Here is a 26,769-nt window from a genome sequence, read left to right as displayed (position 1 = left end):
GCTGTAATAGTGATATAAACGACGCAAAATAAATGTATGCGCAAATATACAAATGCGGAGAGAGCTTGCCAATATTTGCTTAAATAATTCACGCTCGATGCATATAAAAGAATGGAAAAGTTTTATGTTCCAAGTTTTTTTGCCAGTCATCTTCACTTCGTGTCGCGGTAAACTTTCATCACAATAATTTTTGACGACCCAGTGACACGCCTTTAGGAAAAATTTCAAAATAGTTTTACGCATATCAGAGCACGTTTATGTACCGAGTCTTTCATTCACAAAGTTTTATATTATACTACCAGATTTTTTACTGCGCTTATGCAACGAGCGTCTGGTTAAATATTTTTCGTGAAACTCATAGAAAGCCGCTCCTTTCGAAACGCAAAACTTTGATGGTTGTTCACTAAAGTTTACGATCCAAGTTTTTGCAATTAATTAATTTAATGAAAAGATTATTAAAGAGAATGTGCCACGTAAACGCGCTATGTTACCGACTGCCTGTGAACTTGAAGTGCGAAATGTTTGAACAGAGAGCAGTATAGTTCACGATACGAGTTGATAAAATTGATTTCAGACCGGCATTGAGCTCTCCGCGTGAATATCAATCTTTATCTGTACATAATAATATATCTTTTGAATAATAATTGTTTTATTTTTCATTTTAGCGTCCTTTTATTCTTCAACGAAAAAGATATAAAATTTTGAGAAATAAAAATAATCGGAGTAGTATCGAAACCGAATATTTCTCGAATAATACATTGCTTTAAGGATGCAGAGCTCCTTTAGGAATCTGAGGAAGCGACAAAATCGATCATGCTTTTTCCAATATAATATTCTTATTTTATATTTTTTCTTCGATATGAGATTTTATTGTAAAAATTCCAGAGAAATCATTGACCCCTGATTATCATGCAAAAATCAAATATTTCGACCCTTAAACTGTTATAAGGATATAGAATTCCTCAATATTTTGAGGAAGAGATCAATTATGCTTTTCCTTTTAATAATATAAAATTCTTATTTTATTATATTTTTTCTTTAATATGAAATTTTATTTTAAAAATTCCAGAGAAATAATTGACTCCTGCGATTATCATGCAAAAATCAAATATTTCTACCATTAAATTGTTATAAGGACCCCAGGTAGCAAGCACACGTCATTTTGACGTTCCAAACTGATCATTTTTGGTCATGTGTTTTCAAAATGACTGATTTGTTACATGACTTTATATTGACGTTTTGATATAATATTATTTTGACGTCACATTTTAGTCATGAATTGACGATTATTTTATTATTAATGTGATTAGTTAGTACATCGATCCCATAAAAAATCTTTTAAAATTTTTTACATAACATGACTTTCGCGATCAGATTTTAACAATTTTTCTTTCGACGTATGCGTTTATCTGTGCACGATTCATGTTGCTTAACCACTCAAGTGTTCATTAAATTAGTGCACAGTGAAAATATTAGCTATATCAATTAAAGTGCCAAAAGGCAAAGTATATTTTTATAAAACGTAGGCAACAGAAAACATTGTTTGTTAAAATTTTATATGATATTAGAAGTAAATTTTTTTTTATTTATATTTAAATAAAATAATAATAACAAATATAAAACTTGTGACCTGTTTTCTTACCATATTTGTGTTTTTCAGCGTTTTCAAATAAAGCAGTTTAATCGATCCGAAATTCCTCTGAAGAATAGAATGGCTGTAATTGTCAATGATGCTCTCGAATCGGTTAATCTGCTTTATTTGACAACGCTATTAAATACATTATTATGCTAAGAAAAAGACGTCAAAATATGATACATTTTATGACGTCAAAATGCGGTACATGTCATGACGTCAAGAATCTGTGACATTAGACCGTCATAAAAACATCAACTAGTGACGTCAAGAATATTAGTCAGTGAATGACCAATTTGCAACGACAAAATGACGTGTGCTTGCTACCTGGAATATAGTCCTTTGGTTCCTTTTGAGGAAGAGATCGATCATTTTTCCGCCAATAATAATATTCTTATTTTTTACATGTTTTCTTCTTAATATTAAATTTCCTGTTGAATTCTAAAGATTCAACAGAAATCATTAATTCCTGAGATTATCATCAGCGCAAATCAAATACTTCGCGATACTTTTTTTCTATATATCTTTTATAAATTAATTTTTTTGCAAGAGTCGATTTAGTGCAAGAGCATCCGATTAGTCTTTCCTTCGACATATGCAACGTTGATTTGGAATTTCCTTTGTGCGTAAAGGATTCTGCACGTCATACAACGCGGATTTTCTGGTGCGCACCTACGCACTGTTGGCAGCGACGTCATCGAATTTTCGCTCTTTCATCTCTCATCTCTCGCGCCAGACGTACAGTGCTCCGTTCGCCACTATGTATATGTATTATACATATGCAGGAGGAAGCGGCACATTTGCAGCATGTTACGTCAAACGCTATTTTTATAGTCGGGTCCCGGGCCCGCGACCTTATCATATTCGCCATAATGACATTCGATTATATGCGGAACTCGCCGGGATTTTGAAACAGAATAACAGACTTGTGATACGATTATTAAGTCGCAAGTTGTAGGCAAGTTCACGTGCGACCGGTTACGGCATACTCTATATTTGATCTTTGGATACCGTAACCATAACCCCGGGACTTGGGCCAGCTAAAGTAAGCTCTCCAAGTCACCCACGCGAAAATCGAGTTCACTTCTGAACGATGAATCGACTCGCTCGAATTTGGATCTTGTATATAAACAACGTTCGTTTCTGAAAGAATCTTATTAAGAAGCGGCGAGGTTTGCTCGGAACGATATTCCAATAACGCAAATCACGTTCCCACAGTAACGCACCTGTGCATTATTAATAGCCTCAGATTGTATTTAATGATAATATCATGTGAAGTTAGTTTTACTATTTATTTTTTTTTTACGAGAATTCCTTTTATCGTCTTTATGTAACGCGAGTAATTTCTGAGGTATTTGATCGTCATTCATCGAAATTTTGAAATTAATTCGAATTTTTCCATGTATGTTTTTTGTCTCGTTTCATGTGTAACGATTATTTGTTTTTTATGCTTCCGAACTTGTGAAGAATTAATCTCAAAGATGATAAAACGATGTTTATAACATTGTAATATAGCATAATGATTATTTTAAAGCTCGAGCACAAACATTGAATGTAAGTTATTATTGTTTGCATCGCAAACAGACCGAAAGAGACTGGATTATTAATAGCCTCAGATTGTATTTAATAATAATATCATGTGAACTTAGTTTTACTATTTATGTTTTTTTTTAACGAGAATTCCTTTTATCATCTTTATGTAACGCGAGTAATTTCTGAGGTTTTTTTTTCGTCATTCATCGTAATTTTAAAATTAATTCGAAATTTTCCATGTATGTTTTTTGTCTCGTTTCATGTGTAACGATTATTTGTTTTTTATGCTTCCGAACTTGTGAAGAATTAATTTCAAAGATGATAAAACGATGTTTATAACATTGTAATATAGCATAATGATTATTTTAAAGCTCGAGCACAAACATTGAATGTAAGTTATTATTGTTTGCATCGCAAACAGACCGAAATAGAGACTGGTTTAATTTTACACCTTGTTATAACACCTTGTGAAGCCAACGCAGCCTTAATTTACACTTCGTCTGTTGCATCTCGCTGCGCGTATTGTACGTAAAGCTGAAATAAAGACGTTCTTCAGCAAGTTCAGATCTGATCGATTAAAAGATTTTCGCAGAAGCGCCAATCGAATTATTTGAGCAATCCGTATCAATAAGTTCCTTGGAGATTCGAAATGACGTGGCGATGTATTAGCAAAGTATGCTCGCTTTCGACGAATTTCGTCGACGTCATTTCCTATGAGATTATACGGGAATTTATTCGATAATTTGCGATTAGTTTCCTCTATCGCATCGCAATTAAATAAAAATAGCAAGCTTAAGGAATTCCGTCTTGGCGATAATGAGAGATGGCTTCATCTCTCACTGAATGCACATTAAAAAAATTCTTACAACTTTTTGATTATATAGTATATTTGCGTTATCCTTAATCTCTCGATATAATGCAATAGCACGTAATAACATTCAAGTGTTTGCGTTATCTTAAAAAGAAAATGTGCGTCAGATGTTCGAGTGATAAGCACAGATTTTCCGACAGAAGGCCCGAATCGATTAGCATTCGCTTCAAAAGGATTGAGAATTTTACAAAATAGCAACACCAAACGTTCCATCATATTTACCCATTCCTAATATTTCATTGAAAGGATTTCAATGAATGCGCAACGGATGATTCACGTGAATCACGCGTGACACCTTTTGCAAACATTGATATTTTACGCGTGCAACGAATCTAATACGTAATTAACGTAGCTAATCCAATTTACGCGAGGAGAATGCAATTTACGAGATATTTAGCAACAGTCTCTCTTGAGGAGCGTAAATAACGTTCGGATAAAATTAGCCAGAGCCTGTCCCAAGGGATGGTCTTTCCGAGAACGGCATATTACGCGATCGCTTAGCGAATCAGTCAGAGATCGGAGGAAATATCTTGGCCGATTGATAACGCGTGTGCGCGCGGATGCGAAATACTTCGAGTATATCACGTACACACATGCATACATACATACACGCCGAGCTCAATCATCGGCACGTTCGTCAGAGTGTGTGCATCGCCACACGAGGCGCGAAAGATCGGCTCTCTCATTCGATAAAGACACGAGCGGATCGCGATGCTCGTTCAGTCAGTTCTCGGACTTGGATCGGTGAACCTGTGTCGCGTGGATCCCATCGATCGCTGAGCACGCGTCGATCTTTGATGCCTGCCGGTGTGATTACCTGTTGAAGTGACAAGGAAAAATCTCTCGCGTGGAAAATTTTCATCGATAATAATAAGATAAAATTCCGATCTCGGGAGAAAGTAACGAGTTAGTGAAGAATATCTCAGAGGTGGTCTGTTAAGGATTTAACGCTGAGAAAAGTTGGAGTTCGCTGACGATTAAGTACAAGTGGATCCCTGATAATCGATAATCCGGTGCTGAATAATTGATCGTAAAAGTCAATCGATCTAGTGGGAGGATCTAGTGCCAAAAAGTAAGTTTGCCTTCACACATGGTTGATACACGCGGATGCGATGACGTCACTTTCCAAAAGCCGGTCTTGGAGTAGGAGAGATATAATGGAGCATGAGCTAATAACCGTCAACTACACCGCAAGATTACGACAAGGTCCGTTGCTCGTTGTTTTTTACAATCCGTTTCTCGGACAATGAGATAGCGGGAATTGCAGGTCAATGACCATTCATCATAATCGTACTCGGGTCGACACGATAATCGATACTTTCCTCGCCGATTTTTGAAAGTGACGTCTTCGTCGCATCGATAAAATTCCGGTTGCCTTGATCCGGATTTCTTCGCAATAACTATGCAAATGAGACAACGAGGTCGTTCTTTTAAGAGGATATTTCTTAATAGATGTGATAAAATTTTGCACGCAATATTGTCTCACGAAGAAGTCCGATAAACATTTTAACGTATTCGATAACGTTCTCGTTCTTAACACGTAGGTTTCTCGGACTACGAGTCCCGACAGGGATTTCCAGATGACTTAATACGCACCCCAACATGGAATGTGACTGATACAGATGCACTTGTGCGGAGATATCGTTACGAAAAAGAAGAGAAACGCGATAAAAGTGATTTGAGAATCAATTGATATTGCTAATCTCGATTCTATGATTCTGGAGAGCTTCGGATTTATATTTTTCTGACTAATTCATGGGACCAACCGACCGAAAGCGGATTCGGATCTTTAATTGAAACCGATTAAGCGATTAGTAAGTTGACAGTACACGGAAGACTTATCGACAAGTGCAAGCAGGGTGTGACGAGATAAATGTACAAAAGATTTAATACGATATCGAGTGACGCAAATGGAAAATGAAGAACGAAAGCGCCTGTCTCGTCTAAACGTCATCTAGACGTATATCGCACGATTTAATCTCATATCGTCGGCTCATCCAGAGCAAAATCAAATTGCCATTCTTACTTGTAGAGAGTCCGTTATATGAGAAATTCAAAGTTCAATTATGTTTACAAAGTGCTCGATAAGTAAATCGATATTTAAAAGTTGATATAAATTCCAATTGTGCAAAGACTCGAAGATACATATCATAGACTTCGACAAGACGTAATTGTATTATTCAGGATGAGTCTCATTTGCATCTGCGCTCTTTTAGTGTGTCTGTCGATGTCAATCGTGCACGCGAGTGACGAATCGCCCATTATACACACTATTCCATTGGTAAGCGCAACTTTTGTGACATTCAATGAAGTCATATACATTTATTTGTGTGTCAGAACTTCGTGCCATTTCTATCTGATAGAATTATACTTAGTCTAAGTCGATACCTAATTTTTGATACTATCCAGATAAGAGTCCAGACATTTGATTCGATCTTTTCTGATCCGTGATGCTTTGTATAAGAGTCTTTGATTAAGAGATTTTGATCAAGACATTTCGGCAAAGACGAGGAAATATCTAATGCGAAAAAATATTCATATAAATACATTTCAATCGCAAATCAAGGCGAACACTATTTAAAAATCTGTGATCAATTTTTTATTTTATATGGGATGTACAATTGTACATTTAATTATCTTTGCTCAACATTTTATGCAAAACCAATTTTATGAAACAATTTTATAAAAACAATTTTATACGAAATTTGTTATAAAAGAATCTTAAATATTTTTTGTACGATTCCAAATTTTTGTATGACAAAATTTCGATCTTGAAATCTCTCAAACCAGTTTTTACTCATAACACTTTGTGTTTGCGCCATCAACAATTTATTTATCATTATTCGCGTCACTATCTCCTTCATTCATATTCATGATGTTACCTAAGCTGTGTTTCCTGAATTTTCGAATGTTAAAATATTCGTCACTTAAATAATACTTGCAAATGGATGATTCCAGCGGAATATTTTCAATCTTCGGTTTTAGCAAAACGAGACTGTAGTGCCGGAGGAATACAGAAATCTACCATTGGTGGGAAAATGTTGCCCCGTAAACGAAGTCCTCGTAAAAAGCGCGGACGAGCCTACCAAGTGCGTTCCCTTAAACGACTCGTCGACGCTATATTTCTCGCCCTTCTTCAGTGCTTTTAATCGCACCGGCGTGTTGGTGCCGGGAGATGAATATCCTGAATTCGCCGCTATCGTTGGAAGCCCCTGCGATGAAAAGTACGTATCGAGAGATTACACAGAGGATTTATAAATAGCTGAATAATCAGATTTTGTGCCGTATTATTTTGTTGAAGATCACTCGTTATATAATATAAAATGCGTAGACCTTCTACTATCGTTATATCCTTATCAATAGATCGCAACAGTTGGTTATCCTACGATAAGACTCATTTGTGTCGTAGTGGAACGATTAGCTTCGATACGAACTTCAATTTATTGATCGCGTGCTAAATTTAGGAAATATAATGAAGAATGATTTTGCGAATTTTACTTCTATATCTTGCGACTATTACAAGTTACGAATGATAACGCAAATATAAAGTAAATGTTTCAGAAATCAAGTAAATATATGACTAAAGTCGATAAAGTAAATACATCAGATGTCACGTAAAATGAAAATTTATATAATATCTTTTTTTCAAAGAAAATATATCAAGAAAAATAACATATCGATACTATGCGCTGATAACTCTGCATTCTTGATATTGCATTCCTTAGATACTTACGAGTTATGAGACATCGAAAGAGCAATTGTGTATCTTATTAAAAGCAATTTATGAGTTATTAAGGTCAATAGATGCACTCATTCGACTCCATGTGATAGATAACGTAATTCATTTTTCCCCAACAGGAAGAAATTATTTATCGTGTCGTGATAATCGGCGGAGATGAAATCATAAAGTGACATTTAATCTCACCGAATGAAATATAATGCATCGTCGCGATCTATTAATAAAGAACAAATATAAAAATAATTAATTTTCATATTTTCGCGTTTGAATGACAAAATTTATGGTTTGCGAATCCAGATATAAATTTAAAAAAACATTATAGCTTTTTAATGCAAATACAATTCATCTCACAAATCCGTCCACTTTTTGTCGCACGATTGACAAGATATTGTCATACTTTTGTTATGTATATATATAACGCGAATTGATTCAATAGCGTGATTTTTGTCAAGTATAAAGAATATATAAGTATATCTTGCAGACACGAGATATTGAAGAGCAACATTCAATATCTCGTGAGAAATAACGTTTTATTTTTCTCCATCGCAAACAATATTATTGCGATTTCCGTGATAATCGACTGTATCTGACAATTATTTCCTTGTACATAACTCGTTTCTCATGGATTACGAAAACCCGTTTCTCGGAAAATCTCGCATAATATCCTGGTAATGACTTTATTTACTTTTGAATATTCAACTTGTACTTGTGCTCGAGCCGACTCTTCAAGTTTGCGCGTATCTGCATCCATGTATTCGAACACGAGGAATTTTCAGGTACTTGCTAGAGCCGGAGGAAGACAGCAAGGATAATTATTACTTACTGTTGAATGGTTCCATCTTTGCGCCTAAAATCAGTCATGTGCCAATTATGCTCATGCCCGGTAAGGATTATTGCATGGAAGTTGTGCCCGGACTAGGACTTAGGGCACTCGTTTGTTTTCCAGAAGGTATGTCATTAAACAAAATGAGACATAACAGAAACAGAAAGTTCTCCTAAACTTTTCTTCTATCTCTGCATCTTATCCATATTTATAAGTATTTCGTGCAAAAATATTTAATCGTTGTTGACAATCTTTTTCTCAAACCTGTTCTGGAATTTTAATCCGTAAAGATAATTCTTCACACTCGCAAGTTGCAAATCATTTATCTAGAAAAATCTAGTCTATATAAAAAGAAATAAAATATTCGAATCGTAGATCATTCACTAAATAATTCATTTAATTTTTTGAAGACTTTTGAAATCGCTTAATGAAACATGTAACAATTGCAGAAACTATCCCGATTGCGGATGCACGGGTCACCATTTACGCTTGCGGACTCCTGATTTCGGTTCCTTTTTTTATTCTCACCATCGCGGCGTACGTAATAACGCCAAGGTTGAAGGACGTCCATGGGAAAGCCCTTTGTCACTATTGCGGCTGCTTGGCGGTGGCCTTCAGTACTTTGGCCATTACGCAACTCGCGAGCGCGCGATTGTCGCCTGAAGTCTGCGTTAGCATAGGTAAGGTAATTAATTATCCAACATAGAGGAACGTGCGACATTGCTGTTATGAAAATATGTTATGATATAACATATTTATTATTCTTAGTTATAATAAGAAAACTTGATTCTTGCAATTACTGCTGAACGTTTGATTAAAAATTTAACTTTTCAATTAAATTTACTACAAGAATCTATTTAAAAATACTACGAAATTGTAATATTTTCTTATAATTTTGAACATTACATTTTTTTGGACCATCACGCTTTTAAGGAATGATATAATTTGATGATATCATAGAATGTTATTCGGTACTCTTCGCTCTTTAAGAACAAATGACAGACGTGCTAATTAAGAGACTGTGTGGTCGATATCGTTTTTAGCATTCGTCATCCAGTTCTCGTTCGTGGCCTGCTTTTTCTGGCTGAACGTGATGTGCATCGAAACGTGGTCATTAGTACATCACCATGTAAACCATCGCACGCACAGAACGATTCAGCCCAAAACGCTGTTCTTCTATTACTCGATATGGGCCTGGGGCCCATCGGTGATTCTCCTTCTCATTTCGATGGGGATGGATCTCAGTCCCATGATACCCACGACCTACGTCAAGCCCACTTTCGGTAGCGATAGCTGCTGGTTCAAGTGTAAGTCCATTTATAGATCTCGCACCTCATCCAACAGGCATCATCCAGTCACACATCAACCAAGCTCTTTGCAAATATATTCTCTTGCAGTAAAATAAATACATGAACACTTGAATAAGATAAACATATGCGATTCGATTATAATCATTATCTGTGACGGAACAATTTTCATCATCGTAGTAAGAATTATAATTCTCAAGCCTCTTATCTTTAATTGATATTCCCGAGAAAGGAAAATTAATCGGTATATTAATTATTCGCTTCTTCTGCAGCTGACGCGGAAGCCATGCCATACTTTTACATACCGATTGGGCTTCTTCTGCTGGTGAATATGACCCTCTTCATAATCACATCTATCAAAATCAGCCGTTATCAGCAGGAGCTCGCATTGAGACGCTTGGCAAGGAATCAGCATTCCGATCGAGAGGATCAGAGGCTCTTTCGCAGAATCAAACGGACCTTCGTCGTCTGCCTGGTGCTCTTCTTTCTGATGGGACTTAATTGGATAATGGAATTGATCTCTTGGTGGGTTGGCCCCCTGGACTGGTCAGCCTTCGATCTAGTGAACGCTCTTCAAGGCATTCTCGTTTTTGGCCTGTTTATTCTGAGGAAACCCACCAGAGATTTAGTCTGGCATCGAATACAAAAGCTACGGGGAATCCATACCACGGAACCGAATGTCGGAAGTATGGATTTAGCACTATTGCCTGTGATAAACGGCGATTTGTCGCCTAGACAGACTGTCGTTCCATGATAATTTAGGCAGAAAAATTTATCTTTATCTAGAGGTGAAAGTATGATGCATTTAACGCGCGCGTCGACTATGTCGACCGTGAACTTGAGGCGATCGATAAACTAATAATGGCCCGATGGAAGGAGGAACCCAAATGTATATATAGCTTCGCAGCATGAGATCGAAGTTATTTTAACTATGGCAGCGGAATAAAATCGACCTTCCCGACCGATGACGTTCATGGAGATATGAAATATCGCCGTGTTATTAATATGATTCTTCAATTTTATTGAACCGTTCGATACCCACCTATGTCGCAAGATTTCCGACGTGCGGAACTTTCGTGAAAGAGATTATTTATACTTAATTTAATCGCGTACATTACGCGGTAAGTAATAGCTCTAGTCTCTTTTTAATTAAATAATATCTAGAATTAGAAATATAAATATGTTTAGAATTAGAAATATGTATGTTGTATTTCTTCTGAAATGCAAACGTAAATGCATAGAACATGACTGTGTTGCAGCTGTATTGCAACATTACATGAAACTAAAATTTGTGCAAATAATATCTTATATAATATATCTTTGCTCTTCTGTGTCATGGCTCTTATGTGCTAGTTATACAACCGTGAGAAAACAGGTAACAGATGGACAAAAAAATGACCTTACTTGACAAAATGATGAGGATCTCAAATGTACGTGTAATTATAAGCATAAATAAAAAATAACCACGTGTTAATTAAGATAAAAATATACATACATACATATATATGTATATATGTGAACAATAACTATGTGTTTTATTAGACATAATATTATTATAATATGATATATATTATTATATGTGATACTTATGATTTTACAATTCATGCTGCAAACAGATATTTACGTCGTTTCGTATATCATTTACATCTTTTGTACTTATGCGTCGCATTCCACATCAAATTCGACATAGTACATTTATTGTATTCCTGATAAGTTGCGTTCAAACTCGCATGCAGGATATTCCATTGAATATGGCACGTCAAAACGCATTGTTTATACGTAATTATTAGTTTGTCGTATCAAATTTAGTAGAATGCGGATTTTATAGAATTGAATATGATACCGCATTTTTGCTTCCTTCCATGTAGCTTGCATATTATTTATAATTGCCATTATTAATTTATTGTTATAAATCATAAGCGTAATCACGGAGCGATAAGGCAAATGAGTTGAGACGAATAAAAAATATTAATATCCTTTATTTGCGTCCCCTTTTTAAAACCACACATAGAATATATATTTACTTATTTAAAAATCATGCCGACGCGGCGCTATAAAAATAAAATAGCATGGGTTTACACGATGGGCAGTAGTAATGAGCCGCCGTAATCCAAATTTTCCACTAGAAATTACTACACTAAGAAAATAATGATCATGATATGCCATATGAACGTACTCGTACACACTGGTTAATCATTTAACGCTGGGGTAATAAGAAAAAAATAATTATATAACAATCTTCTCTATTTTCGTTAATAGATTAAAAAAAATTTCGCGTGCAAAAAAATATGTGGCAGTGCATTCACTGCAAGCTCTAAAGTGTACGATTCTTATGCCGCGACGCACTCTAAGTGGCAAGGCTGAGTGCGAAGACCAGGTACCAAAAGTAATGTACATTCTACGTGTAAAACATCGTACCTTTTCGCGATGCTTTGTAAATGTATTTCAACTTACTATATATCGTGTCATAAGCACCTTCTGATTAAAGGCCATATCTCTTCATTTCCTACTTATAGAATAGTGAACCGAGTTCATTCTAAAACATTATCACATTTTCTAGGAAAGATTGTGATTGTTAATAAGATATAATAAAAAGTCAAGCCAAGAAAATATTTTCTTCCATCTGCGGTAAAAAATTGTACAGATATTTGATTTCTCGATGAAAGAATTGGTGTTCATGTACTTAAATCTTGAAGAGTGTGTGTGTGTGTGTGTGTGTGTGTGTGTGTGTGTGTGACCGATTTCTCACTGTAAAATATTTACGTGGATGATGAAACGCATGGCTCGATCGAATTGCGACAACCCGAAAAACCCAAACTGACACCCAAAATCTCGATAAAATCTCCTCGTTGTGCTACGTAAACCAGACAATACGTTTCCGATGAACGAAGCGCTGTATCATTGAAGAATATTCGGTCCGTGCTTCCGTGAGGTTCATTATAAGTTGACATTGGTTTACCTAAATAGCAGATATTTATTAAAAAACACTGAATAGCTCCAGATATTAGAAAATAGAGTGTAATGAAATATAGAATTTACCGCGACTAACGTATTCATAAATAACGTAGTCATCTAGACTGGAGAATTCGTTAGGGAAGAGACCTATCCAATCCCCATTACTCGGTGTAAAATCTCTCTGCAGTTTGTACGATATACAATTTTCCTCCACTGTACATTCTTGAAATTCCACGATGTACTCATTTACATTAGATCTGACCTGAAGATTTTTTCATTCATATTTAGACAATGTAATATGCAAAAGAAATGTACAGAAGACTGTATCTTTTTACCGAGATATCAAATTCCCCAGTTACAGGCTTATGATCGGAGACATTGTAAGTGGGATGACTTTTGTAAGTATGCTGTTCTGCCTTAAGTTCTACATCGTTGTACATATCTATTGCATTTACTTTGTACAAAATCCTATCAGTCCAAGAAGGTCTGCGTCTATGTAATAAATAATTGTGGGACAAAATTTATTACTTACATATTACGTGAAAAATAAATTTATATTTTAAACTGTTTTTTTTCTCTCTAGGTGTGTGCAACTTACTTGAGATCAAATTCCTGAGACTCGAATTCGTATTTATAAGTAGGCGGGAATGTAATAATGCTTTCATTCAACTCGGCAAAAGCTTGGCACTCTTTCATTACCATTTTCAATTGATCTCTTTCGAGAAGCTCTTTGAGTTTTTTCTTCTTCACAAGTAAGTTTATCTCAGCGGCGGTTAAGTCTTCTTCATTAAGTCGAAAGTTCAAATCACCGATCCAAAATATATAACTAAAAAAAAGCATATATCATTATTGCTAGTGAAAACATAATTGTTATATAATTCTTTTAAATGTATAAAAGAGAAATATATTCATACTCATGATATAATATCTTTGATGTATCTGGAGCAGTGAAAGTATGATCTGTCACTATGGTATTGTAATCGGAGATTCTATCGGCCAGCAAATGATCATGAGGAGTCAAGTGCGTATTTACGACGCATACACTAACTCCATAGGCATTCATTCTTATGCTTACTGCGCCCTTGTTTCCCTAAAACAAAATGACATTGTAAGTAAAACAAAGATTTCTAACGCTATATTGCTCTCTTACCCACATGCCACCAAAACCTGTCCTAGTGTATTGAGCTTCTATTAATCTTAATTGTGTTAAATGCTTCCTTAGACAAAAGGCATTTAAAACAAGACCCTGCAACCGTTGTGAACGTATTTTTACATAATCATACTTTTTCAGTACATCTCTGCAAAATGTCAAAAAAATTATTTTCCATCTCTTATAGATAATTTACATATTGAATAATATATTGTTTTAATGTACCTAAAGGCTTTAGTCCAAGGATCCTCAAGTAGTATATAATCCAACACTATATTTTGTGGCTGTGATTTAACTTCTTGAAATCTGGAAGAATACATGCTTCAGAAAGAATACATCAGAACTAAATTAGTTACATCAAGAGAAAAGTATGCTGCGAATATACCCAATAAAGTATATATCTGGCCATAAGTTTGTCTCGCCGCAAGATGTGATGCCCAAAAGCTGGTGAAGATCCTGATTAGGATCGGGAAACTTTGTAGCCACATTGTATGTGATGAAGTAAATTCTTTACAGCATGAAAAGAAGATATTACATTGCAGTTTAGAATTTGTTTATAAGATGTTGTAACTTATTTACAGGATATGAACTGGTTTACATGTCTGATTGAATTTGACATTCACCTGAGCTGTTTCACCGGATCTGCCATCTCTACTAGAGAGAATTCAGGCTTGACGAGAAATTTACGTAATTCTTTAACGAAGGAAATATTTAGCGCGGGTTATATCGCGCTGACTCTGCACAGTGCTGAATGACTGCTCATCGTACGTCAGGTTAGAAATGAGCGCGGCGTAGTAGTCGAGTGCCCCGAGTATTCTGCGTACCTTTCACCCGGCAATATCGGCCGCGAGGAAACTGCCGTTCGACGAAATACGTCGCGGGCATCTGGACATTCGATCTGGTACGTCTCTACTACGATGCCATGTTGTTGACAAGTGTGGAGTGTGGAGGGAAGACAAACTGCCTCCCCTCCATCGCCGTTGTGTTGCGTCCACGTGACGTCAGACTGTCTCAGACGCGCTTGTCATTTATGCACGTGTAATAGATCGCACGTGCGATCGATCACGATCGAACATACAATACGATGTAACATATATTGGCACACTTCAAGATTTTGCTTGTCATCGAAAATATCCTTTGAAACTCTTGTGTAAAGAGATATTCAGTTGCCGCATCAGCTGACGATGACAGATCCTTTTACGAATTCGAAATCGATTTGTTTTGATGACATTTCATGCTTGGAAGAATTGCAGAACTGTGTTTAATATTTTACAGTATACATAATCGTATCAGCTGATAATGACAGATGCCCCTGCAAATTCGAAATCAATCTCTTTTGACGAAATTTCATGCTTGGAAGAATTGCAGAACTGTGTTTAATATTTTACAGTATACATAATCGCATCAGCTGATAATAACAGATGCTCCTGCAAATTCGAAATCAATCTCTTTTGACGAAATTTCATGTTTGAAACAATTTTATAGAATCGTTTAATATACAGAATAATTTAATCGCATCAGCTGATAATGACAGATTCTCTTGCAAATCCAAAGTCGATTTTTTAAAATGAAATTTCATTCTTGGAATAATTACAAAACTGTTTACAAAATATTTGATAATATTGAGATTTTACTTTTAATTAATTAGATTAGACTATTGAAAAAATTGCATATTTTTTCCAAGTCGCATGTCGTAATCTAGAAATATTAATGATAGAGGAAACAGGTAAACCATGTATAAAAAATGTATTATACGTTTATTACATTAATCTAAAAATAACTTTCAGCTCTTTGAGATGGTGAATGATTCACAAAGTTAGATTCATTAATTACTCACGATGAATCGCATATGTTCATTCTCGCGATAGTCATTTGTGTTATAAAAACTTTCATAATAAGTATTTATCGCTTCTTCTCTTTCTCTCTTGAGCCACTCAAGTTGAATAATGATATATATTGTAATGAATTATTTACAGAGCAATGAGAAAACAATTGTTCATCGCATCGCAATCTACAAAAAGCGAGACTCATTATCATCATCGACAATAAGAGTCGTCTTATCAGTACATCATTCCGGGATGAGCCGCCCTCTGAAAGAACACATTGGGATTGGCCGACAAGGTCGTGTAGAGATTTCCGGCATCCTCCGGCCTCAAGTACATACCGGGTGGCAAAACGAACGTCTCCATCGGTCCATGTACATCTGCAAGTAGCATAGATATTCGTGTGTGAAATAATTATTTTATAAAAAAGAAATTGAAATTGATCAGACATCTGGAACAAACCGCCCATCGTTCTGATTCACGTCCCCCGGAAATGAATTATTAACCAGTATCGGATCAGAGGAGCGCGTATCCGCTCGTAACTTTATTTAGAACGTGCGCGTGACTATTTTCCATTCTCGATAATAAATTATAATATCGATAGACGGACAAGATATCCCGTCCGTCGAAATCGCGTCGTGCAAAACCAGGACGAAGCCCGGTTATGCCGCTCACTCTAAACGCGACTGTAATTTAAATCGGCGTAAAGTAGGTCTCTCGGCTCTCGCAGCTGTCGTTACAAGATGATTACGCGAGCTCATTCGCGCCTCGACTAGAGTAGATCGGTAATTAAATTCGGCTTTCGAGACGCACGTGATGATTTCTTTCGACATAATAATCGAGATCTTCCCTCGGAGAAACGAGTCGCGAGTGCAAATTCACGCCTCTCTTTTTCAATTATTTTTTAATTTACTTTTCTTTTCTCTTAATAATCCTTGATCAATATTATCACTTTCTTATATACGTTCACTTGTAGCGTCCGTTGCATGCGCTACGAGCTGATGACAATGTAAAGGAAACCACTTGTCAGCGGGATGTCGTGCCTCGCGTAACAAGCGAGCTGTTCTCGAACCCGAGGAGGCTAGCGACCTTTGCATCGTAATACCTTGCGTATTTCACGCCTTGCATGTAATAATGAGCTTTACCGTAAAGAAACTTGTCATCAGAGCGGGTGAAATATATGTATGTCGAGCGAGATATACCCGAGAAATGTTTCGCACTCAGGGGGAATCGGAACACGCGTTAACGAGTTCCTAGGCGAAAGTTTGCGGTGATTTCTCGAGGAGATCCTTTGGCGAATTTCGCGTACGCGCGTGTCTTTAACGTAAAATGCGTAAAATCGCGTGGGTGAAAGTCATTCGGTTATGATTTACGAGCCATCGTGTACGTTCCAGAAAGGATCTCTCGTATCGACTGAATTCACGCGCGTTCCATTAAGTAGAGCGATAAATATCTTTCCACGAGTCTAACATCTCCCTTTTATTTTTATATATTTTTCGATCTTATTTAACGCGTTGAGTAACGAACGAACGTAACGCCACGACCTGGTTACAATGACACGTTCCCTTCGAATAGAGTTGAATAGGCTCTAGAAATCTTGTTTATGTACGCGCGCGTTTTTCCATTATGCGTCTCTAGAAAGTGTGAAACTCCCGCTTACAATAGTTCTCTCTAAAAGAAAATGTATCTCGAATCGAGATTCTCGAGCATGAGAAGAAGAAGGCCCATCTTTGTCACCGAATTGAATCTCGTTTCACGAGAGCACGAGGCTCCAATCTCTCTTTCTCTTTAACGGGATTTGTGTTCTCCCTTTCCTCTTTCTTTTCCAACATCGTGCGTGTAACTATGTTGACCTCCGCCTCGGACTTTCTCCCTCTTCGTCTCTTTCTGTTTCCTCTCTTTCGTTCGCACCTCGAGGTGAAGGTCGCCGAGGGCGTCAGCGTGACGGAGGAAAAGTTTCGGGCCAAGAAATCCACGGATAGGACAGGAAGCGTCGAGATTTTACAAACGATGCGCGTGCTTCGCACGAGACGTTCTGTCCTCGAGCGAGTGCGAAATATTTATATTTAATCATATTTTTTTAGCTAGAAAAATGCTAAAACTTTAATACGGGATGATCTGTATATATCTAGCAAAATTTCGGTATCAGATCCCTCGATATCGTGTGATACAATCGAAACTAGCAAAAGAATCGAAAAATAAAATATCCCAAAGGATCAAACTTTGCCAATATATTCTATGAATGATAAAAGAAATGTTATATTATATAAACATAGAACGTTTTATTATTATATGAAAAGAGGATTAAATTTGCTTCATTTTAAAAATCATTCTTCGTCTTTTTTGACTTTAAATGCCAATACAAATTTGAGAAATTGAATTTAAGACTGTACGAATTTTATGTCCATCTGACTTTAACTCAATAAATCCCAAGTTAATCTTCTCGATGAATTCTTGCTCCGAAAATTGGCTCTTGTAAGATACACTTTCGCTTTCACAATTCGTCACAGGTAAAAATCGAGCTAATAGACTAAACAGACTAGATATAAATACGATTTTACTTATTCTTTTCTATATCGTTATATATTTCGTATCAAGAGTGTAATATTTATATTATAATTTTCTAATGAAGCACTTTTGAAATAATGTAGCATTTTTTTCTTGTTTCTAAGAGAACATATTGGCAAAATTTCTTTCCAAAAATTTGACTTTGGGGAAAAATCTGTGTATATATATATATATATATATATATATATATATATATATGTATATTATATAACAACTGTAATTATATCAACTTAAATTAAGGTCATATATATATGACGTTTCGATCGGAATAAATTGATACGCTTTTGTCGGAGCCTGTTCCTTGCGTGATACGAAGGACATCGACGACGTAACCGTCGCAAAAAAAGAAAAATGCAAGTACCTACGGACAGCGGGGTCGTCATACGACGACACACAGGGCAGTTTTGCATACGGCACGTAATAATAATCGGCCTCAGCTGATTTCTGAAAATAAATAATGACGGCTTACCGTCCGAGTATATAGGACTTCCTCCGTGCCTGCAGGCGCTGCATCCGGGTATCCCGGACGAGACCAGTGCGACTCGATCTGTAATTAGAAGTTTCCACGTTATGGTAATCTCGGGAGGAGCGCGATTACGCGAATTACGCTACTGTAACCGTTCATTTTAGAGCACGTTGTTTTAACCGATTGCAACCGGTCCATCGTGATCGATTTCAGTTTACCAGTTTGTATGCGATTACGATTTAAGATGATTCTTCTAACCAGAGTTAACTGTTACCGTTTGCAACTCATCGTCAAGTAACATGCGCGATTATAGGTGTAATTATTGTAATCAAGTATCACCTCGATAGCGAGAATTGTTGCTCCAGTTTTAAACGCAAAACATGCATCCTGTTTATTCACTTTCTCATTTATTCCTTTATTCCCGTTCACGCACTGCCAATTTCGTCGATCTTGACCGCATTTCCATTATTCGGCGCGATTACCTTATTCGCACGTTTAGCGATATTCGAAGATCTTTCTCGCCGTATCGAGCAAACGAATCGGAACGACAATCGCTGATAGTTTCGAGAAATATAATCGCACGGTGCGTGCACAGTAAGAGAAACTTAGGTTCGGTAAAAAAGAGAGAGAAACATCGTTAAGGTATCTGTTATAGCGCCTCTTCTTCGACCTATTTTTTACAAACAATTTTCCTTTTCTTTTACCAGCACTATGATAATGCAGCTTCCTCTTCAAAGACGCCTCCGCGGGCTTGAAGTGAAAGAAGGAGGGCGAGTAGCCGCTGCCGGGAAGCGAGCTGAGGGCATCGTCACGATCGCGAATGACAGCGGCAGGACCCTCGCGACCCAGAGCGGCCAGTTGGCGTCCCTTCGGTAGGAACATCGTGAGGAAGACGAAGAGCGACGTGGCCAGGAGGCCGTAAGCCAGCCAGGCCTCTCGGTCGTCCTCGCTGCCGGCAGCGAGCGAACCGATCCCACTGGAGACCCAAATCGGTAGCGAGAGGCCGACCGCCAGACCGATGAAAGCCGCCTCTCGATTATTGTCCCGGATACCGCGTGCCCGGACAGCCAGGCAAGCTACTGCCACCAGGAGTGCTCCGGGATACCTGGAATTTAGCAACAACTGTGGAAAGGACGAATCTCGTTTAATTAAAATGTGAACGTATAAAGATCATTTATAGTTATGAAGGTAATTTGGAAAAAAAATGGATAAAAATGTATTGATTAGAGAAAGAGGATCAGAGTATGATGTAATTAATTAAGAGAAACTTTATGGAATGAATGTAATCGATTTAATTCGCGCATTCGTATCGAGAAAGGTTCATTCGCAAAGGTTTACCCGAGGGAAGCCACTATCTGTCCGAGTGGAGTCTTGCAGGAGGTGGACGCTGGCGAGCTTTGGCCCGCTTGCTGCTGTTGCTGCACCTGGATCACCGCAGGTGGTTCGCCGTAAAACCATTGCCCGACAATGGCCACCTGCACCAACACTGCAAACGCCAGCACCAGCGCCTGCAGCAGCAGAACCGGGACAAGAAAAAGCTTCTTCGTGTATACGATTACTTCCTTTCTACGAGATTCACGCGGCCGTCCACCCCGCGTCGATCGGCGCTTTAATTAAAGGTGAACGTCCGACGGTGACATCCGGCCGGCGTGCGTTCTTTTAACGCATACGTGTGGAATAGAACGGTTTTTAACCAAGTAACGTGGATAAAGGGGCACAAAACACGTGAAACTAAGCTTTTTATTTTCCTATGTTGTATACTTTATCCTCTTAAAAACATGAAAAGATGGAAGTATAACGTGTAATTACATCTTCGACTGAAAATTTCTGAATTCTCGCTAATTAAATTCCTATTAATGTCACTCGCGTGTGTCAACCACTTTCGTCTAACTAAACATGTAAATGATAATAGTGTTTTTAATTACACGAGTATAATTACATCTCGCTTGTTAGTGGACGGGTCGTTTCTACTTTGCGCGTTTTTAACGTGCTAAAAAAAAAAAAAGATTCTTCTCCGATCGCAAATGACTCATCGTCGTGTCGCGATAGGCTGGAGCACGTCGAACGTGAAAAATGAATGTTCCTCCGGAAGGAGGCCTCCGCAGGGCGAGCAGTGCCACGCCTGTCATTCAGCATGTGCGCCAACACAAACGCCGCGATAATTACGTTCGCGGTTTTTCGCTCACGTGTAATTAATCGTCGTACGGCGCGATGACGCAACGCTGGGTAAGAAGAGTAAAACGGAAGAGGAGGAAAGAACGTTTGAGGCCCGCTCGCGATATACAAATGACCATGCGAGATGAACATCCGGAGATGGAAAGATCGACGGAATTGTCGGTGTTAAAAGAGACAGGTGAAATCACGTCACTTTTTTTCATGTTTATTTTGATGCCTACTTTTGATTAATCATCTAAGATCTTATCGATGTTCATCTTCACTAAGCATCCTGAAATTATCTCGTTACTTTTTTAATTAATATGGGGATTTCTTTTTATATTACATGGGCGTGTGTTTTCCGCTGATAAGTTTTCAATATTCTATTAAAGCGATTATCTAAATATTAAACGGACGTAAAATAAGCTCGCAGGATATGCCAGAATATTTTCTATTATATATATTTACGTCTAAAAGACTATGATAGTCTCGAAATTTGTAAAATAAAAATAACTAGTAAATAAAATAAAATTTACCAAATTGATCAAAATTTACCAAATTGATCTAAATTGATTTATGATTCTAGAACCTATTGTGATGTGATAGATCATTCGTATCGAGGGCGCTTACCTGATAAGGCGCCGGCAGATAGACACCGCTGTTCAACGAGAGCAGGAAGACGCATTTCACCAGCAGAGCGGCGAACACGAGGGCGGCAGGCAGACCCACCAACCGGAATGCGGCGCAGGACAGCGGATTTTGGCTGAGGGAAGCTGCAGCCGAAAGGCCCGCCAAGAGAAAGAGGCCCAGAAGTAGCGTCTGGCCCAGAAATAAATGTCGTCTGTTGGGTGCCGTTGTTCTGGCCTGGAACATGAGGTAAATGCCATCAATATTCAAAATACAAAATGTATTTTAATAATGTAAACATATTTTGAAACGCTCGGGCGATTTGGTGTTTTATGATTAAGTAAGTCGGAAACGCGAGAATACTTTTAATAGTGATCTTCATATCGCGCTTTTCTCTTCGAAGATATGCGAAACGTTGTGGACAGCTCGGATAGTAATTAAATTCTGAAGCAAACTTGTGTCAATTTTTCCAATTTAAATAATGCAATTTATTCTTCATTTACTAAATTGATAAAATATTTAAAAGATTCTACATTTTTTTACATAAAAAAGGAAATAAGCTTTAATAAATTTCTATAGCTTGTATATACGAGATGCAAGTATATTTTTCTTTAAAACGTTTCGCAAAAGTCCCTGTGTCTTGATTATCAATTAAATTTTAATTATCGATTTAATTATTTTTTTTTAAATACATATATTTTTGAACCGGAAAATTTCATAATTCTTACATTAATCGATTTGATAGTCATTTAGTAGGGCCTCTCTACCGCGACCTGTCCCGAAAATCGTTCAATAGAATGTATCAGAGGGCGCAACCGGAAGAACCAGTCGAACGCGGATGCTAACTAAAGTTTAGACCCCGGCGAAATTCCATATTGACGTTGTTTACTGGAGCTTAACAAACGAAAACGACCGATAGTGGGTCGGCGCGAGATCGACGAGCTCTATTAATCCCGCGATCGCGGCCGCAACCGTTCAAGCGATAAAAGCACAGCCACCGTTTCCATTTCACTCACAGGGAAACAGGAACAGCTGTTCTCTCTTCAGTATAAAATTTTCTCAAATTCATATTTTCGTACGTTCGACGTAAAAGAGTGAAACTAATTGTAAGATAGTGAACTGTATTTATTATTCTCCAAAATAGAACTTTTTCTGAAATTAATTATGAATTTAGAGAATAAATAGTAAAAGTAACAATCGCACGAAAGTTACATAATAGGCATTTATAATATCAATTAAATAAAATGGAAATAAAATAGATTGCAAGATAAAATGATGTCAGGATGTAATAAATGAAAAAATAAGAGAATAAAAAAGACAATTATACGAAAATCAATACATTCCCTTATATCTAGTACCCAATCAAGTACCCAAATAAGAAGGAGAATAATAAAAATTTATGAAAAAACAAAGGTGGAAAATTCAAATGAATAATATTAGATTGAAATGAAAGATTAGGTAGATAAATTCGAGATAATCTACGAAATGATTAAGATCAAGCTCGATATCGCGAATCATCATTTACGAGGAGGTAATTATAAGGATACCTAACACATGGAAAATTATATCGTTCCAATGAATAAAAATCCCGCCAATTCACGGTCCGTTAGAAATACATTTCGAAAAACAGAAGCATCAACGTCCTTACATGGTGGAGGAAAAAGGACCCACCTTGAACAACACAAAGACCTCGAAACTGGCCATGAGGAGCATCGCCGCGGCGCTCAACGCGGCGAGCGGCAGTGCCCAGGGTCGTTGCTTCAGCAGGGACTTCGGGGTCGGTCGTACCTCCACCTCCTGGCCCTTCTTGACTCCCGGCGAGGGTGATCTGAAGACGGTGATGGTCCGATTGGGCGCAGGCACGCTGATGACGCTCGCGACGCTCGCCAGGCCATGTTGCCCGATCTCGGACGGCACCAGGAAGAACTCCGTCGAGAGCTCGTAGTCCCGGGAACGTGAGGTTCGCGCCGTCGTCGGGCCTGGCCAGCTGGCCGTGATTGTGGCCCACGACAGGATGATCGGGCCCAGCCTCATCGGCGGTTGTCTCTGGTCCCTCGCGTGGATTCGTGCGTGTCCGCTCGCGCGCGTGTACGTCGTGTAATTTTGATCGTCGTCACCGGGATATCATGCACCGTCTCCTGCGTGCGCGCATCCTTGCAGTCACGCATCCACGAACTAGAGTTTACCGGTTGCGTCTGAAATCATGCTCGTAATTAAACGACATCCGAGGCTGATCAACCCTTTGGAACCGTCTATTTTATTCCCCACGTGAACCGTGTCTTATGGAGCATCCGTCTCCGCAAGCAAATAAAATTTTTTTATTAAAGATCGAAGGGAATGAAGAGAACAAGTACCGATATACAACTGTATAAAATCGAATCCGTTGTTCAACATTTAGGAAAAGCATCTCCAGCTTTATCGGGGGAGGGAAATTCTCATTAGGAGGAATGCTGGATCGCATTAATGGTTTACGATCTCTTTCCTCTGCTCTCGCGTGTCAAGTTCGCTCGTGTGGTCCGCTTATGTGTGCATATGCTTAGGCCTTTCGAATATTTTCAATCATATCAGCTCAACGCACATCGGGGCTATCGAAAAAAAATTTCCTCAACCTGACGAGACTCGAGATAACCGCGCTCTTCGCCTTCATGCAATTTATTAGAGGTGTTCCGGGTCTTTCAGTCGCCCGCGAAAACCGTATACGTAATATCCCGACCAGGTCACGACCGAAGGGAGCGAGAAGGGGAGGAGAAAGATCGATGGATCGTCGTGTTAATGATCAATTAAGCCTTCTCGTGACTTACGCCCGCTAGAAGGTAGGCAGGTACGAGCGATCTATATGCGCTAACGCCGTTAATTGCAACATCGTTAATTACGAGCTTGCTCAATTGCGCTCGGAAATTGTTTAATAACGCGTACGCGGCGTGTACGCATTAGTCGCGGATGCGGACTATCTATACTTATCTCCGGGGTCGGGTATGACCGATTCGAGGGGAGAGGCGCGGGGGAGTTCGCCTGGTCTAACGCCATTAATTATTACGAACAGGGTCAGCCGTAAGTAGAGTGAAGCACGGACGGAATAAAACACGACGAAGAAGCGCAAAGATGATCAGATATCGCGCGCGCTCTTCAACTTTACGTCAAAACAGAAGCGGAGGGTCGGTCGCAAGTTTTGATCGATGAAATCTTTCTCAGCTTCGTTAAAGACAATAGTAAAGTTAGTCACGATTAGCACTAATTACACTGCCTATTTTGAAGGATATTAATAAAAAAGAGGTCCTTAATAGAGAGAATTCTTACAAGTTCTTCTTCAGCATCGAGCTTTTCTCTGGTGGATCCACCGAATTATTTGGACTCATTCCTTCCGACCCGGTCTATCCCGGATTCGTTATCCAGTTATCAGGCTCCTCGTTTGTCCTTTTACGATGTTTTTTTTTCTTCAAGGTTCAGGATTACGGGGGCTACATGCGCGACGCGGATAAATGAGTTCTTCTGTCTCTTTGGAAACTTTAGTCGACGAGTTCGAGGACGATGACCGCGTGATCGGGCGTTTTCGAGCGAAGCGCACGTCGTGAACGCTGCGCTCTTACTGAGCTCGACGCGCTGGTATTCGCGATGGCCAAACCGAAAGCGGACTGGAGTCAGTTCCGTTCCGGAGGTGAGGCCTATCCGTTACAGAGAAGTCGGGGAGATGGTGATGACGATGCAGAGGCGGCGGCGGTGGCGATGGAGAGGAGCAGGAACGGATACTGAAGAGAAATTATTTCTCGGACGACGTATGATCTCTATTCGTCGATTAAATCGGCTATCGATTTGCGTATAGGAGAAGAATATTCCCAACAAACACCAGATAACAGTTATATAACTGTTAGTTATAATTTTCCACTCAACGATATAACTGTTACATGTTATGTAACAGTTACATAATATGTAACAGTTATATTGTTGAGTGGGAAATTACAACTAACAGTTATATAAATGTTACTTGGTGTTTGCTGGGTTGTTTTACCATTTATATAGAGAGAATGATCACAATTATTTATTATTGAATGAACAGAAAGAAATTATCGATCGTTCAAAGAATCTTCGATACTAATAATTTATTAGATTAAGGATATTTTTAAGAAATTTCAATTTATTTAATTTCAATTTATTTAATTTCCAGATAAGTTGAGAGAATAGGCTGATATAGGCAGGAGTGATATGTAGTTGTTCAGGCTCGCGAATTATTTCGCCGATCCGCCCCTGCTGAGCGAAGCGAAGTAGAAGGGCTCTTCGAAAGAATGAGAGAGAAGGGCCCGGCGAAGCTGATCCTTCGACGTCGAGGACCGACCCCGGCGACGCATTTACATATCTTACGTGTAATAACCTCGAAAAAGTTTTAACAATGGCCCGAGGTCCGCCGCGGTCGAGCGAAAGGCGAGAAGGTGTAGAGACGAGAATGAGGGAGGAAACGTTTAACGAACCGTCTGCAATCTTGGAGGATGACAGAGGCACATCCGAGAACGTTTCCGAGTAAATTCCATTCGTCGTTCTCGAGTAGAAACGCGAATCGACTTATCCGAAATCTTAATTGGAATTTTACCAATTAAAGGCTCAGTCTAGCGGTCTAAAAGTTGATTTTTTTCGAGGAATATTTTATTATTCCTCCAGTTTATAGGAATATTTTTATATTTCCTTCAGTTAATTTTTAAATTAACTTTTACAGGAATATTTTTATATTTCCTCCAATTAATTTTTAAATTAACTTTTTAGCATTTTACATGTTTTTAATAATGTTTAATCAGTACATCAGTATCTTTTAATTTTATATTTATATTCACACAGATATTTACCTTTTTTTGTTCATTACAAGCCATTAGGCGTGTGTTGAAAAATGCATGGTGTGACATGTTGCTCTGAAATAAAAAAGTCTTCCGTCTAGTTTTATTCTGCAGGATATTTGTGAGATACTGAATCCAATTTCAGACTTTCACAAAATGTAAAAAAAAAAGATTTTATTGGTCCTCTGATAGATTGGATTCTTAACTTATTGAAATTTCTCGATAAGATCTGCTTCTCTTTTAAAAAACGCCGACGATACAATTTAACGGATTTAAAAATAATTTTAAAGATAAATTTAT

General features: G+C 38.0%; 3 protein-coding genes and 1 long non-coding RNA gene across 6 annotated transcripts; 2 read left to right on the top strand and 2 right to left on the bottom strand.

Annotated features, from left to right (window-relative positions):
* The first annotated feature begins 4,164 nt into the window (after positions 1 to 4,164).
* Positions 4,165 to 11,885, top strand: LOC145975987 (G-protein coupled receptor Mth2). Of its 2 annotated transcripts, XM_083106784.1 has the most exons (8): positions 4,165 to 5,109; positions 5,582 to 6,318; positions 7,023 to 7,261; positions 8,553 to 8,725; positions 9,049 to 9,279; positions 9,643 to 9,906; positions 10,179 to 10,592; positions 10,693 to 11,885. In XM_083106784.1, exons 2-8 carry the CDS (start codon positions 6,223 to 6,225, stop codon positions 10,704 to 10,706), a joined length of 1,431 nt encoding a protein of 476 aa, XP_082962910.1. In that variant the 5' UTR covers positions 4,165 to 5,109; positions 5,582 to 6,222; the 3' UTR covers positions 10,707 to 11,885. The 2 variants fall into 2 exon arrangements, with proteins under 2 accessions (XP_082962910.1, XP_082962909.1); XM_083106783.1 differs by having other exon boundaries at positions 4,167 to 5,109; positions 10,179 to 11,885.
* LOC145975988 (inositol polyphosphate 5-phosphatase K) lies at positions 11,868 to 14,999 on the bottom strand. Its single transcript, XM_083106785.1, has 9 exons — positions 14,635 to 14,999; positions 14,397 to 14,519; positions 14,237 to 14,317; positions 14,012 to 14,159; positions 13,776 to 13,951; positions 13,460 to 13,687; positions 13,197 to 13,353; positions 12,946 to 13,123; positions 11,868 to 12,865 (listed from the first exon to the last, which is right to left on the bottom strand). Exons 1-9 carry the CDS (start codon positions 14,658 to 14,660, stop codon positions 12,666 to 12,668), a joined length of 1,317 nt encoding a protein of 438 aa, XP_082962911.1. The 5' UTR covers positions 14,661 to 14,999; the 3' UTR covers positions 11,868 to 12,665.
* Positions 15,000 to 15,749: 750 nt separating this feature from the next.
* Positions 15,750 to 25,301, bottom strand: LOC145975494 (uncharacterized). Of its 2 annotated transcripts, none has more exons than XM_083106000.1 (7): positions 24,947 to 25,301; positions 23,321 to 23,844; positions 21,653 to 21,886; positions 20,207 to 20,475; positions 19,573 to 19,973; positions 18,872 to 18,949; positions 15,750 to 16,214 (listed from the first exon to the last, which is right to left on the bottom strand). In XM_083106000.1, the coding sequence occupies exons 2-7, from the start codon at positions 23,681 to 23,683 to the stop codon at positions 16,072 to 16,074; spliced, it is 1,488 nt and encodes a 495-aa protein (XP_082962126.1). In that variant the 5' UTR covers positions 23,684 to 23,844; positions 24,947 to 25,301; the 3' UTR covers positions 15,750 to 16,071. The 2 variants fall into 2 exon arrangements, with proteins under 2 accessions (XP_082962126.1, XP_082962127.1); XM_083106001.1 differs by having other exon boundaries at positions 20,207 to 20,376; positions 24,947 to 25,299.
* Positions 18,867 to 22,349, top strand: LOC145975495 (uncharacterized). Its single transcript, XR_014439996.1, has 3 exons — positions 18,867 to 20,487; positions 20,918 to 21,221; positions 21,609 to 22,349. It is a non-coding gene; the product is annotated as an uncharacterized LOC145975495 (long non-coding RNA).
* Positions 25,302 to 26,769: the final 1,468 nt, after the last annotated feature.

The sequence above is a fragment of the Camponotus vicinus genome, unplaced genomic scaffold (assembly GCF_025532165.1).
Source record: "Camponotus vicinus isolate PSW18456_S1 unplaced genomic scaffold, iyCamVici1.0 SCAF_8, whole genome shotgun sequence".
NCBI classification, from domain to species: Eukaryota; Metazoa; Arthropoda; class Insecta; order Hymenoptera; family Formicidae; genus Camponotus; species Camponotus vicinus.
Note: the sequence above shows the minus strand (reverse complement) of the source record. Positions and strands in the feature narration are given on the sequence as shown.

Excerpts from the sequence above, each read along its gene's own strand:
- LOC145975988 (XM_083106785.1), bottom strand. The coding sequence starts at position 14,660 with ATGGCAGATCCGGTGAAACAGCTCAG. Across the intron at positions 14,520-14,634 it reads GATCCGGTGAAACAGCTCAG|AATTTACTTCATCACATACA; the intron begins GTGAATGTCAAA and ends CATGCTGTAAAG. Across the intron at positions 13,952-14,011 it reads CAGGTTTTGGTGGCATGTGG|GGAAACAAGGGCGCAGTAAG; the intron begins GTAAGAGAGCAA and ends ATTTTGTTTTAG.
- LOC145975494 (XM_083106000.1), bottom strand. The coding sequence starts at position 23,683 with ATGAGGCTGGGCCCGATCATCCTGTCGTGGGCCACAATCACGGCCAGC. Across the intron at positions 18,950-19,572 it reads GCTGCATTATCATAGTGCTG|ATCGAGTCGCACTGGTCTCG; the intron begins GTAAAAGAAAAG and ends TTCTAATTACAG. Across the intron at positions 16,215-18,871 it reads AAGTCCTATATACTCGGACG|ATGTACATGGACCGATGGAG; the intron begins GTAAGCCGTCAT and ends TGCTACTTGCAG.
- LOC145975987 (XM_083106783.1), top strand. The coding sequence starts at position 6,223 with ATGAGTCTCATTTGCATCTGCGCTCTTTTAGTGTGTCTGTCGATGTCA. Across the intron at positions 6,319-7,022 it reads TTATACACACTATTCCATTG|CAAAACGAGACTGTAGTGCC; the intron begins GTAAGCGCAACT and ends CTTCGGTTTTAG. Across the intron at positions 7,262-8,552 it reads GGAAGCCCCTGCGATGAAAA|GTACTTGCTAGAGCCGGAGG; the intron begins GTACGTATCGAG and ends AGGAATTTTCAG.